This window comes from Dromiciops gliroides, chromosome 3 (assembly GCF_019393635.1).
Source record: "Dromiciops gliroides isolate mDroGli1 chromosome 3, mDroGli1.pri, whole genome shotgun sequence".
Classification (NCBI taxonomy): domain Eukaryota; kingdom Metazoa; phylum Chordata; class Mammalia; order Microbiotheria; family Microbiotheriidae; genus Dromiciops; species Dromiciops gliroides.
The window spans coordinates 90,369,018-90,384,349 of NC_057863.1; the positions used below are offsets into that span (position 1 = coordinate 90,369,018).

Below are 15,332 nucleotides of genomic sequence, written 5' to 3' on the forward strand. Positions count from 1 at the left end.
TTAAATGCTGGTCTTTTTCTTTTTCTTTTTTTTGACCAGGGCACTAAGGAGGGCTCTCATGTTAAATTAAGTCAATTAATAAATGGAGACATTAAGCAATCAATTTTGTCAGCCCATCTCCCCAGCATTATGTATGGCTGGCTGTAATCACAAGATAAATGCAATGTGCTGATATATGGTAATGTTCAATAATACATTCTCCACCAGTCTCAATTCATCAGGGAGTTTCTGGAGGGGAGGCATTTGTTATTGGCTGTCTCTGCACCTCAAGGATAACATTTCTGTCCTTTTGATTGGCCGACCCACTGCTGCAAGATTCTAACCGTCTTATTTTGATGATGAATATGAAGGCATGCTAAGCCGTGCCGGAGAGTAGTTTTTTCCGAGGGCTGCGCTCTTTTCAGTAGAGCTCAAGGACTGACAATCTCCTCCGCTGTTTTCCTCTACCTACAAGACCCCCCCACCCCAAAAAGTTGTGATGCTTTTCTTCACCCAGTGCTTTGGGGCTGTGTTAGATCTCATTCATCTCAGGTTTCAGCACTACAAGGCGAAGAGGGTCTTTTCGGCTGCCGGGCAACTTGTCTGTGTTGTCAACCCCACGCATAACCTAAAGGTGAGCTGCTCCCTCGGTCTGAACCTCACCCAGCTTGGGTTCGAGTGCATGGTTTTGCAGGCATTTGTACAAGGTTGGAGCCAATTCTGACGGTGTGTGTGTGTGTGTGTGTGTGTGTGTGTGTGTGTGTGTGTGTGCGCCTGCCCGCGCAGGGGACTAGGAGATATTTTGTGGTTGTTTTGTTTGCTCAGCTCTCAAGAAAGGTAGCCAGAGTGTCTCTCTCTCATTTCTTTTCATAAAAGCCATTCAAGTGGGACTGGGGTGGGAAGAGCAAGGGTGCCTGCCCCTTTTTATCCTTCTGTCACAAATATTCCTGGGACAAATGTTCAGGAGAAATGATTTGAAAAGTTAGAGAAATGGCAATCTGTTCCAATGTGTTTGGAGAAGCACCAACCACATGGACGCTGGAAGCTCCGTCTGGCTGGTGCCAAAGTGAGGGATGTGGCTTATGAGTAGACTTAAACGGGGGGGGGGGGAGCATCAGAGAGAAGAGGGGGAGTTCTCTTTTTGAAGTTGTTTGCCCTTACCCTTAGAAGGGTAATTGCTTTGAGTTTGCTGGGCCGGACCCTGTGAGCTAGCTGTGCTTCAGCCCTGAGGCCAAGGGAGAGGTAAAGAGAGGAAGGAAAAGAAATTTCTCTGAGGAATAGGAAACCTATCTTTATTTAGCTGCCTTAAACACTTCGGTCCTTGTTGCCTGTGTTTACTGTGGCCTCTGTACTGAGAATTTTGATGCTGCAGCTGCCCCAGCCCCTGTGAGTTAGTGTCTCTTTTAGAGAGCAGTCAGGTTAAAGGGAAACCACTGATGGATTCCTACAGATATTATCAATGGGGAGATAAAGTACCAACAGCTTGACTGAGAGAATGCTGAGAGGAGGGGAGGTGCGGAATGGTGGAGACCACTAACTCTAAGAATAGCAGGATGAACATGAATATGCTGAATATTCTCGGAATGTGCTGTAAAATGCAAGATGGATTCTTGAGGATTTGTTCCCCTTTCACTGCTGCTCCCCCTTTTCCCTCACCTGTACTCCCTGTTCCTGAATCCTGTAAAATGTATGGGCATCCTCAGATAGGATATGTCATTCTCCCAAACTCTCCTCTGATCACCTCGGGGAGCTGCCATTGGCTTATTTTTCATCAACAGGAAACCCTTAAGCTTCTGCTAGACAATATGGATCTTGTGAGTCAGTGCTAAACTGTAGGAGCTACCATCCCAGCCTCTCACTTCCCAGGAGTCCCTAGGAAAGACAGTCACTTACATCCTAGGGTCAAGATGCTAGGGGAGTTACTTCTCCCCAGGAAGTTGAGTATTCTGCAAGCTATGGGAAAGGACCTGTCCTAGGTACTGGGTCTTTATGTTTCAGCAGGTGACTAACTTTGTGTTTTCATCTTTGTGTGAACAACCTATCCCTCTTCCTAACCCCATTCAGAAATAGATTTTTCTTAATGACTTATCCTTAAAAATGAAGTGTACTCTCAGTGAGTTTCAGCAGTATGTTTGTATATGATATCATTTCATATTCCATTTCATGGCCACTTTCGAGGCCATATTTACAATTCCATTAATAATTATACTTCATTGCCACTTTAGTTACCTGGTACAGGGAGGAAAGAGCCATTTAGTCTTTTCTTTTAAAATAATGTTTTATCTTTGAAAATCTTTAATCAGAATAGTTTTTAGTTTGCAGTTTAGTGCATTTTTAGATTTATAACCTAAAAAAGCTAAAGTTGACATGAGAAGACATACTTGTTAATGTCTTGAAAGGATTCCAGATAAATGAGAAGGATCTAACTGAGAGCAGCCCTGAGCCCTAGCATTTTGGAGGATTCCAAAAGGAAGTTCTAAACCTCTTACTAAAAGTCTTTAGGCTTTTATTCCCCTTTTTTGACTGCACCTGTGATTGTATTGGTGGGAAGAACTCCCAATGAGGAAACTCCCTTTGCCATCTGCTCTCCAACTTACAGTCTTTGAGAATTGCCAGAGGCAAGTGACTAGCTCAGGGTCACATAGCCTATGGCAATTCTGTGTCAGAGGTGGGACTTGAATCCTGGTCTTGTTGAATCAGAGGACAGTTCTCCATGAATTACACAATGCTACCCTTTCTATGGAAAAACCATATAAGAAATACCTCTTTTTCTAAAAGCGGCATATAATCTTAGTTTGTCACTAAATATGACTCATTTTCCAATGCTCTCTCCTTCTTGCTTTTCATTTCCCACACAAAACCATTTGGGGATTTTGCTCAAACAGTCCTCACAATAGGTAAACAGAGCAAGCTGGGTGATCTGTTAAGGGTGCGTGCAGCATGACAAGCAAGTGTGCTTGGGGTGGGGAAAGGTCTGTAGCAGTGCTAGACACATGGTTACAAGCTATTGCTGCCTGCTCTCTGGTATATCTGCAGTCCACCAGGAGGTAGGCAAAGCCCAGGTTTATGGAGTCCTGATCATTCACAGATCTTTTCCAGGGTGTGTGTATGTGGGGAGGGGAGAACCCCCAGCAGAGTAGTTAACTAGCCAAGCAATAGGAAGCAGAGCTCTCTTGTGTTGATAATCTATGTACCCACAAAGGAGATTGCCCATTCTGAATTTTCTTTTCTACAGACAGAATAAGGAAACAACCTAGTAGATAGAGACATAGGAGCCTCTTATATTTAAGAAATAAAATTTTAAAAAGAAAGATAAAAAATTGTTGACCAAAGAATGGCTATTGATCTCCTCTCCCCCACACCCCCAACCCCTTTTGTATGAAAGGTTAATCCATACAATTGTGACCAAGGACAGATAGATTGCAACCTTGGTTTCAATTTTCTGGGTTAAATGTGGCCACAAATAGGGTTGGGAAGCCAATGTTTTTCTTTGTGGAAATATTTTCCACTTTGTTCTTCCCTGATCTTTCTTGAGAATGCTAACAGCATCTTAGGACCTGAGGCAAGTGCTGAGTTATAATCAAAATTCACTTGCTGAGCAGAGAAAATCATGTATTTACCAGGCTTCTATAGGTCACCTTCATTCTCAATCTTATTATGGCTCTTACTCAGTAACCTGGGATTCTTTCAAGCAGAGACAAGCTGATGCCTCTCTTTTGAAATTAAAGCCAAAGCTTTCTTGTGACTGCAGACACTCTGGTTAAACAATTACACTCTGTAAGCCAACCCTAATTAAAGAGGATTGCTTTGAGTACCAGTGTGCTGGTGCCTCTGACGTTAGGGACATAGCTTTCAGGGAAAGTTTTTTTTAAGTGTTTACTAGGCATGGGAAGAATCAGTAAATGAAGCATTCTTGTTTGAGTGCAAATGAGTCTCAGTGTCCCTCCATATCTCTAGGTGGCTTTTTATTTCTGTCTGTCTCCCTGGATTTCTTCCTTCTCAGAGACCTCTCTGTTGAGAAGGTTCTATGATTCGGTATACCAGGATACTTCATCCCCAAACAAAGAAAAGGTTTGCCCACAACATAGCAGGCAACCCTGGCTCAGTGTCCTCAACCTCTCCATTCAGAAAGAGGTTTTTGGAAAGTGGGCAAAGTGGGTGGCAAGCGTGGGGACACCAATCAAGCAAACCTTCATCTTATTCTGAATGGGCATATCTCCTCTTTATCCTTTGCCTTCTCCTAACCACTGTGCAAGTCTTTTCTTCAAAAAGGCACATAGGGGGTGGCTAGGTGGCACAGTGGATAAAGCACCAGTCCTGGATTCAAGAGTACCTGAGTTCAAATCTGGCCTCAGACACTTGAAACTTACTAGCTGTGCGACCCTGGGCAAGTCACTTAACCCTCATTGTCCTGCTCTGCAAAAAAAAAAAAAAAAAAAAAAAGCCAAAAAGGCACATAACCCCCACAAATTCAAATTCCAAACCCTTCCCTTCATTTTGCCATAGCAACATGGTGTATTAGATTGAAAGTCAGAAGACCTGAGTTCAATTATTTGTCTCTATTATTCCCTATGAGCAGCTAGGTGGTGAAGTAGATAGAGCACCAAGTTTGGAATCAGAAAGAATCATCTTCCTGAGTTCAAATCCAGCTTCAGATGCTTACCACCTGTGTGATCCTGGGCAAGTCACTTAACTCTGTTTTTTGTTTGTTTTTGTTTTTATGTTTTTTAATAATAAATGTTTTAATTTGTAGTTTTGGATTCCAATTTTTATCCCTCTTTCCCTCCTCCCCCCCCCCTTTCCTGAGGCAGCAAACAATCAGATATGGGTTATACATGTATGATTATGTAAAACATTACCGTAATTGTCATTTTGTAAAGCAAATTTGATTAAAAGAAAAAAATGAAAGAAAGTTAAAAATAGCATGCTTCATTCTGTTCCATCAATATCAGTTCTTTCTTTGGAGGTAGATAGTATGTTTCATCAATAGTCCTTTGGGATTGTCTTGAATCATTATATTGTTGAGAATAGCCAAGTCATTCACATTTCTTCATCAAACGATATTGCTGTTTCTGTATACAATGTTCTCTTGGTTCTGCTCACTTCATAATACATCATTTCATACATGTCTTTCCAGGCCTTTCTGAAGTCATCCTGCTTGTCATTTCTTACACGTAACTCTGTTTGCCTCAGTTTCCTCATCTATAAAATGAAATGGAGAAGGAAATGGTAAATCACTCCAGTCAATATCTTTGCCAAGAAAGCACAAAATGTCACAGAGAATCTGACATGACTGAACAACAAAAATGATTTCCTATCTGTGTGATCTAGGGTAAATCATTTCATGTTTTTAGGCTGTTTCCTCATCTGCAAAAGGACAGAGAGAAACTAGATGATTTCTAAGATCTCTTCCAAATCTCTTTCAGAGATCCAGATAGCATGAGATAGTGGAAAGAGCATATGTGTATCAGAGGACCTGGGCTGGAATCCCAGTTCTATCATTTGTTGTATAACCTTAAGTGACCTTAAGTGAACACTATGGCCTTAAATGACTTTAATTCTCTCGGTCTCTATTTCCTCTTCTGTAAAACGAAGAGGTAGATGAAATAATGTATGATTTTCCTCCCAATTGTGATCATCTGTACTTAAAATTTTTGCCTTTGATCATATTTATTGGTGCGTATATCTTACCTTCCCAATAGAATCTAAGATTCTGGAGGTCTGGTACTGTATTTTATTTTGTTTTGTATTTGAATCCCTACTGTCTAGAATAGTACCTCACTTGTAGGGTTAGTGATAAGGACTAGAGCTATGATTTCATAGGTATAGGGAACTCCTAGGTGGGGAAACTCCCTCTACCAATGCAGGGTGGCACTTTTTTTGTAACTTCTCTATAATTCTATAATTATGTGGGTCATAAGAGTTGCCCATTGCTATAAGAAATTAAGTTATTTACCTAGGGTCACACAACTGGTATGTGCCAGAGGACAGACCTAAGTACAAGTATTCTTAGCTTTGAATTCAGTTTTCCATCCATTAAGCTACACTGCCTCTCACTTTCAATAGAGAGTTGCTGTTTTGTGTCGTCTATAGCTTCCTGTCACTTCCTACCCCCATAGTGTGACCTTCTCTATAAACCCATTCTTTCTCCCAGTGCCTGTCCCAGATTCCAGGCATCTAGAATGAGGATGACTGAAGCATATGAGGGCAAAGGTTTTTGGGTGAGCACTCAGCACTTCCCAGGTGGGACAGCAGCAGTTTAGCAGATTAATTGCTGCATGTCCTTAACCACAGCCCTAGTTAAAGGCACTTCAGAATGTAGATCAGCACTGCTGCTTTGAGGCAAACAGTCAGAAGTCCCTCCACTGACATCTACACATTATTGCCAATCCACTCTTTAGAGGACAATTTCCTTCCTCTCAGTGCCAAAGTCAAGGGAGCAAATACTTCGCCAACTATCCCTGAGTTGACCCTTTTGGAAAATCTACTCAATCTTTGAAACGGTCCCCTCACATAATTCATTATCGTGACTTTAGGGACAAAGGCACATAGGGATACAGCTGAGGGTAAATAGGACAACAAGGGCTTTATTTTAATTATTTCTGGCAAAGGGTTCAGTTTCAGGGCGTTGCTTCAAATTACTATGGATTTAATTTTTAAAAGTCCATGTGTCTTTAAGGGGAGTGGGGATGAAGTAAAGAAAGAATAGTGTTGTTCAGTTGTGTCCAACTCTATGTGACCCCATGAGCTTTTCTCCATGGGGTTTTCTTTGCAAAGATACTGGAGTGGTTTGCCATTTCCTTTTCCAGTATGTCCCCATCTTACAGATGAGGAACTGAGGCTAATAGAGACTCACATAGATTACATAGCTAGTAAGTGTCTGAGACTGGATTTGAAGTCAGATCTTCCTGACTGTAAGCCTGGTACTCTATCCACTGCACCATCTAGCTGTCCCAGCAGCAGCAGCAGCAACAACAACAACACACACACACAACAGTAGTGCAGACCAAATTCAAGAGCCATCTCTAAAGCTAAAGGAATTACCTTGTGAAGTTTTTTTCCTTCCTCAACCATAGCCTCCACCCCCAACATACTTCTTTTCCTTGAATCTTTGTACTAGGTAGACCTTCATTGAAGTTCTTTCTATGTGCAAAACATTGCCTCGAGGAGGGGTAACAAGATGAATAAGTTAGTTTCTGTCCTCAAGGAAGTTACAATCCAGCAGTGGAGCTTGCATGGGGACATGGGTATAATAATGGGAATTAGAATATGGAGTGTATGTGTGTGTGTGTGTGTGTGCGCGCACGCGCGCGCGCGTGTGTAGATGGCAGTAGTGCAAAGTACCAGTAAAGAAGTCATGATTGACAGAATACTCTTGCCATGGAAGTGGGGAATAGGGAAGACTTCCAGGGGCTGGTTGCTCCTTAATAATACTTAGGGATGAGGCAACATGACAGCTAAATGTCTTGGCATTGCTTTTAGAGCAGATTTTTAAAGAGAAAATTTCACTGGTAAATAAATGTTTTAAAGGGGATAAAGATTTCCAACAAAAGCTTTCAACTTCAACATGTGAGTTATTGACATTGGACCCATGGAGCTACATCTCAATTTTGCAGGGGCTTAGATTCCATTTGTGAGCTTTCCAGCCCTCTATGCTCATCTCTCTTCCCTTCTGTTGCCCAGTCTTTGGTCATTTCATTTCCCCTTTGCATCTTTAGAGCTGGACAGGAGAAAGAGATGAAGATGAATCCACAACCCACAGATACTACATTATAAAAGAGAAGAGACAAAGCCATAACCCAATGATGACTGGGTTCACAATGCATCTTTTCAGACTGATTTCACTGTATTGTCCCTTAAGGCACTAGATGTATCAGCCATATTGGTTTACTTACTGCTTCCCATATACGATATTCTCTCTTTTCTCTGTATCTTTCTACAGGTTGTCCCCTATGCCCAGAATGCCCTCCATCCTTTCTTATTGGAATCTCTAGCTTCCTTCTAGGCTCAGCTTAAGGGTCATAGAAAGTCTTTTCTGACCTAGCCCCGTTGCTCCCCCCCAAAATTTTTACATATATATATATATATATATATATATATATATATATATATATATATATATATATATAGTATTGTCTCATTTGTGTATGTGTTATTTCCCTGAATTGACTGTAAGCTACTTGAGGGAAGGGCCTACTTAATTTTTGTTTTATATTTGTATCCCCAACTCTTATATGGTGCTTTGAGCATAGTAGATGCTTAATTAATGCTTGTTGAATAAATATATGAATACTCAGACCATACTATTTTCACTGCAACTCATTCAAACTCTTTGAGCCCTAATTCGGAGTCAGAACATTGTACTGTATTAAGTTTTATAGGGCATATAATGTCATAGAACACATTTGGTTAATGGTTATTTGCAAGTGTGGCCCCAGAGTCATATAACAACTACTGTCCCAACTAGTCAATTTATTAGAGACTTATTAGCAATTTGAATGAAAGGCAAGCAGCAGAGAAAGTTGATGCTAATAGCTACAATGAGATTAGGGAATTATCTATGTGTTCCACTTATTCAATAGTATAATGCTGGTCTGTGATCAAACTGTATCAAGTTTCCTCTTATGTGGGCCCAAAGAGGCTGTTTGGGGAATAACGACTTTTATGCATGACATCCTTATTCCCCTGCCACAATGATAAAGAGCAGGTTGGAATGAGAACCCTGAAACTTAAGCCTTCATTTCAACATTTCAAGATTCTTCTCCATGATTATAATTCAGATACTTGAAAATAGCTCAGCTTCATTTTCTCTACAAATACGGGCAGCGTGCTGTCCAAGCTTTCATCTGAGATATCCATTGAGAAAATGAAGAATAGAACCAAGGATGCCTGGGGCACTTGGATAGAAACTTTCCTCCAGACTGACATCAGTCCATTGATCACCACTTTTTTGGGTATGGACATTTATTTGCCAGTTCTTGGTCTGCCTTCTTGTACTGTCATTTGGCCTATTATCTTCATACTTGTCCACAAAGATCTCCCAAAAGACTTGATTAAATGCCACACTGAAATCCAGGCATTTTGTATGCATGGCATCCTACTGACCTACTGGTTTAGTAACCAACATTCCCTATCCAAAAAAGGAAAAAGAAATGATTCATTTGGCATGACCTTTTCTTGATAAATCTGTGCTTTTGTATTGTCCTATCTGTGTATGTGTTATTTCTCTCAATTGACTCTAAGCTTCTTAAGGGAAGGGCTACTTAATTTTTGTTTTGTATCACTAGCTCTTATCCTTTGCTTGGTCCTTATCAAACTGAGCTTCAATTTCCTCATATGTGAAATCTGGATAACAATAATACTTATACTACCTAATCTGTAGTTGTTCAAAAGAAAGAACATTGTTAATTATAATAAACTACAAATATTAACCTTATTAATTTATGTGGTCCTTGACTGGAGTTCCACTTATCCTCATGGTGGTATAGAAGTTACTCTGGGTTCTATTGTAGCAGGGCAATACTCTGTGGAAAGTCTTCCTAATCCAAGAGCCTTTTGTAGCATTCCTCTTTGGGCTACAGAGACAAATGAATACACTTACTGCCTTTGTGTGATTAGGTAAATCACATAACCACGTTGGGACTTAGTTTCCCCATTTATAAAAATGAAGGGTTGGATTAGATGATTTTTTGAGGTTCCTCTCAGCTCTAAATCTATGATCCTATCATTCCCTGTTAGATATGTGAGCTCAGTGCCATGCCTTTTGTTCAGAACCGAAATGTAGTATGGATATTTTTAAAGGATTTATAATCTACAAAACAATGAAATTGCCATCAGTTTGAACCTTAGAGGTTGCCTATATAGAAATGTAATGTTCATAAAATACAAAGCCCTATGGCTGGAGTTGATTAGCTTTGCCTCCTACAATGTGGTGAGAAATATGGAATAATAACAATGGCTAGCACTTATAGAAACCTTTCAGGTTTGCAAAGTGTGTTATAAAGCAGTCTCATCTGACCCACTGTGAAGTAGATGCTAGTATTTACTCACATTTTTAAAATGAAGAAACTGAGACAGAGAAAGGTTAAATGACTTGCCTAGGGATAGATAGCTAGTAAGCAGCTGAGACAGAATTTGAACTCTGGTCTTCCTGACTCCAGGTCCACTATGCCACCTAGTGGCCTTACATGCAGCCAATTACTATTGTGTAAGGGATGGGGATGACTGGGTGAAGGAGAAAGAAAGATAATTGCAGAGCCCTTGGGGACGAGGAATGTATTCTAGCTGAGAACACTGTCTTTCTAATCTGTCCTTCCAGCAGAACTGGACCTCTTCCCAAGTGCACCTTGTCCTCAGCTCCTTGACAGTGTGTAAATCATAGGGGGAAGTAGCAGGGCTTTAAAAAGGGAAACACTTACTGGTTCCCTGATGCTGACATAAACATAATACAGAAGAGGACGGAGATTCTCAAAGGTAGAGGTCATGCAGAGCCATCCAACACTACCTCCAGACTTGTAAATAACTGCACTGAATCTTGATTTTTTTTTTTTAAAAAAGGCTCTATTTCCATTTAGATTGTTGATACAGAATGAAAGTACCTCAAAAAAACAAATCTGAAAGCAGGCTAGTGTTTTTAGCAGAGCAGCAGGGTAACTGTGACTAATTTGGAAGATGGGTTTAACTGGAAACGTCAGTTTTACTTGTACACCCCTGTATCTCTTAATCATTTCTTGGTCCTTTAATGTATTTTTAATAGTGAGTCTGTGATTAGGAGGGAGAGATCTGATTGCTGCAGAACTGGCTGGTGCAGGAGCTGTGGGAATCCTGGCAGCTGCAGGGTATGGCCTGTGGCGTCTTTGGGTATGGCGCCGGCTTGGAGCTTGCTGGGGCACAGTGGCTAGGAGCAAAAGGGAGAACTCATTTTAAGTACCAGAAGGCTAGTGGAAGATAATACTTGCAGACAGCAGACGCGGCTTAGCTGGGCATTAGGAAGACACTACTTCTTAAGAATCAACCAAAACCCAGATCAATACCTGACATTTTGAAAAAAAGCTGCTGGGAAAGTCTGATCCTGCTCATCAGTGACCATCATCCTAAAAGAAAGCTGAGGCCCCTTTTATTTAGCACCTGAGGCTTCTGTCAGGGACTTGCTGAGTGACCCTCAGGCAAGCTGCCACTTTTTTTGCCTAGGGTTCTCATTCTGAGGAATGGAGTGGATATTTTAGGGATAGCTTGTAACTGTTGTCAGGGTCCCCTCTGGGCAAGGGGTTCTCCACCTGAAATCACCATGTCCTGAAGAAGGGGGGCCTCGCTGAAGGGACTAGTGAAGAGAGTGATTTTGTGAAACCATTTCAAAGCCACACACATCTTTCTTCATAAACCTCAGACAGATCAGCACCATGGCCAGAAGCACAAGACCCTCCAGGAAAACCCACAGATCCCAGGGGAAAACACATGCACGGACAAAAAAGGGAACCCGATCCTTACAACCTACTGCTTGCTGCAAATTGCTCTGATGTAGCAAGGTTCCACCTGTCTGCTATACTTTCATCTCTGTCCTGACAGCATGATAAGGACCAGTCTCGAAAACACAAACAGTAAAAAGCCCTGCTTCCCCTTGCCTCAAACCCAGGGAAGTGCCCCTTTAGGGCTATGGTCCACAACTGTCTCCTTCTTACCCCCATAGCTTAGCCTCTTTCCTCTATGTATCAACAAATGTGTCAACTAAACAAGTTGAAAGCCTCAGAAAGTGCTTTTCTGTGGCTACAGGGGGAAGTGAATCACCTGGCCAGATATTCCCTAGGGCTCCCCTCACAATTATTTTGAGCTGGACTGGGGCTAATTCAATAGGTTTAGAGTAACTCTGATGATGTCAAGATCTGCTTCCAATAATGAAGTAAGCTGTTCAAAACTGAAGGCAATCTAGGTAAGATTATCCTTAGCCACCATTACTGACTCATAAGCTAGAAAATATCTCTAGAGTTCAAAAAGGCAACAGCTGGGGACTTAGTGTGCCTGAGGAATCCACTGGGGTCCCTTATACTCATTTTCTTGGCTTCTGATATCCTCTAAGTGTATAAGGTCTTTGAAAGTAAGGACTGTTTTTGTCCATGTAGATCCCCAGTGTCTACTATAGTTGTGTGTGTGTGTGTGTGTGTGTGTGTGTGTGTGTGTGTGTGATAGACCTGTGATTTTGTTGGTGTAGGGAATTCCCATCCTTGCTTGTCAAATGGTAAATGCTTAATACATGCTTTGTGTTGATTCATTTCTATGGCGAAAACTTCCACTACTTTCATAAACACCTCATCTGTCATTTATAATTTTAGTTGCCTGGGAGTTTGAATTTAATTTGATTTTCTTACATTTTCCCTTCCTCCTTCCCTCTATCTTTTCCTTACTTCCTCCTTCCCTCTTTAGTTTCCTCTCTCCTTCCCTCCTTAGTTCCCTCCTTCCTTCCTTTCTTCATTCCTTCTTGTTTTTTTTCTTTTGTTCATTTGTTTGTTACTTCTTTCTCTTTTTCCCATCCATTTTTCCTGTTTTCTTTAGGCCTTTCAGTGACACACATAGGTACTGTCCAAATCTATCACCTCCAGGAACAAATATAAAATTCTCTGTTCAGCATTTGAGGCCTTTCATAACTTGCCCTCCTCCCCACCTTTACAATCTTCTTATACCTCATATCCCATCACATACTCATTGATCAAGTGACACTGGTCTTCTTGCTGTTCCTCAAACCAGAAACCCCATCTCCAGACTGGGCATTTTCATTGGCCATTCTCCATGCCTGGAAGGGTCTGTCTCCTCATTTCTGTCTCCTGACTTCTCTGGTTTGTTTCAAATCCCAGTTAAAATATCACCTTCTACAGGAATCCTTTCCTGACCCCTCTTAAACTCTAGTGCCTTCCCTTTGTTGATTATTTCCATTTTATCCTATACATACCATTTTTGTACAGTTATTTTTATATTGACACATCTATTAGATTACACACCTCCTGGAGGGCAGGGATTTTTACCTTTCTTTGTATCCCTGGTGCTTAGCACAGTGTTTGGCACATAGTAGGTGTTTAATAAATGTTTATTGATTGACTAATAGTAGCACAAACAAATAAAAGAGTCTCCAATCCATAATCTAGTCAATTGCTGGCAGGTGGGTAACAACCTTATTTCTTAAGATGTCTAATTAGTAGATGCTCCCTAAGTAATCTGTTTTGCTACTTATGAGCCTTTGCTAACAGGAAATTTCTATTGCTCATAGAATCAGAGAACTGGAAATTTACCCAAGAGATGAATCTAGTCCATAATACATCAATAAACATATGTACATATACACAGAAACATAGATATGTATGTACCTATGTATATAGCTTAGAAAGAACTATAGAAAAGAGAATTCCATGGCTTCATCTGCATGGTTATCTCAGTTTCCTCCTGTTCTAAGAGGAATCTGTGCCTTTTTGGTTTTCTCCTCTATGGAGATGAAAAATAGCTTGTTGAATCAGAAATTCAGAACCTGCCTACTCTGAACATTAAGGGACTAGAGGAAGGCAAGATTCACATGTGGGGAAACAGTAGACAGGGCCTTTTTTTTCCTTCCCCAGGAATAATCCTTTTATACAGAGGCAAAATTACTTCAAGAGAAGTTTTCTCTAATCCAAACGACACCTGTTTTGTATAAGCGCTGCTGGCCTCTGAAATTCTGTACTTGATTAGTATTCACACTGTATTGCTGCAATTTATTTTTTCTCAACTCCAAGAGGAAGAAAAAAAATCAATGGAAATAAAAAGGAATTTGCCTATCAGAAAGAAGAAGCTAATCTTACTAAGAAAAAAACCCCATACATTTTATAGCAAATTCAACCAACTCTTTCCCCCAATTTGTCACAAAATTGAAGCAAAACTCTTTAAGGAACTTCAGGCATCTTCCTGTGATTTTATTTTTAAAATGAAAGAAAAGGAGATCTCGGAGCACCCTTAGTAGGATGAATGGCAGGTCTGTCAGAATAATAAAATCAAGTCAGAATTTTCAATGTGAATTAGGGAGCTAAGTCTTCTTCTGAAGTTGAGTTTTGACACAGTAGAACCTCAGCTCCTCTACCTGCCCAGCACAAAGGAGTCAGTCAGTCACTAAACATTTATTAAGCACCTACTATGTGCCAGGTACTGTGCTAAGTACTGGGGATACAGGGAAAGGCAAAACAATGCCATCTCTTAAGGAGCTCACAGTCTGGTAGTCTGGGAGAGCATGCAAACAGCTGTGTATGAACAAGCTATGCACAGGATAAATTGGAAGTAATAGAGGGAAGGCACTAGAATTAAGGGGAATCAGGATAGGCTTCCTTTAGAAGATGGGATTTTAGCTTAATCTTGAAGCAAACCAGGGAAGCTAAGAGGTGAAGATAAGGAGAGAGCATTTCAAGCATGGGGAGGAGCCAACAAAATACCTGGATATTGGGGTGGAATTTCTTGTTTGAGGAACAGCTAGGAAGCCAATGTCACTAGACTGCTGAGTATGTGATGGACTTTAAGGTATAAGAGGACTAGAAAGGTCAGTAGTGAGGCAAGTTATGAAGGACTTTGAATGCCAAACAAGACAATTTTTTTACATTCATTAAATTTTTTTGAGTTCCAAATTTTCTCCATCCCTTCCCTCCCTCTCCCTATATAGTAAGCAATTTGATGTAGATTATATATGTGCAAAAACATAGAATGTATTTTAATATTAGTCACATTTAGCCCAAAGAAACAGACCAAAAGGGAAAAAAGCGTGAAAAGAATAACAAAAGCAAAAATTAGTGTGCTTAAATCTGCATTCAGACTACATCAGTTCTTTCTCTGCACTTGGAGGGCATTTTCCATCATGAATCCTTTAGAATCGTCTTGGATCATTGTATTGTTGAGAAGAGTTAAGTTATTCATAGCTGATCATCGCACAATATTGCTGTTACTTTGTACAATGTTCTCCTGGTTCTGCTCATTTCACTTTGTATCAGTTAATGTAAATCTTTCCAGGTTTTTCTGAAATTTGCTTGCTCATCATTTCTTATAGCACACTAGTATTCTATTACATTTATCTACGACAACTTAGTCATCCATTAAGTAATTAATGGATATCCCCACAATTTCCAATTCTTTGCCACCACAAAAAGAGCTGTTATAAGTATTTTTGTATTTGTAGGCCCTTTCCACTTTTTAAATTATTTCTTTGGGATACAGACCTAGATCAAAAATGTATGCACACACACACTAAAAAAAATTTTTTTTAAAGTATGCACAGTTTGATTGTTCTTTCCCCCATTCACGGTGCTCTACCCACTGGTTGTTGCCAGGGTTCTGGCATCTCATGTCATCACCAC

General features: G+C 40.5%; 1 protein-coding gene across 1 annotated transcript in view; it reads left to right on the plus strand.

The window, feature by feature from the left end:
• Positions 1–343: 343 nt before the first annotated feature.
• Positions 344–15,332, plus strand: part of SIAH3 (siah E3 ubiquitin protein ligase family member 3) — a 91,303-nt gene continuing 76,314 nt past the window's right edge. The window contains exon 1 of the mRNA XM_043996570.1: positions 344–613. Within this exon, the coding sequence (XP_043852505.1) occupies positions 479–613 (135 nt within the window). The 5' untranslated portion in view covers positions 344–478. The remainder of the gene's footprint in view (positions 614–15,332) is intronic.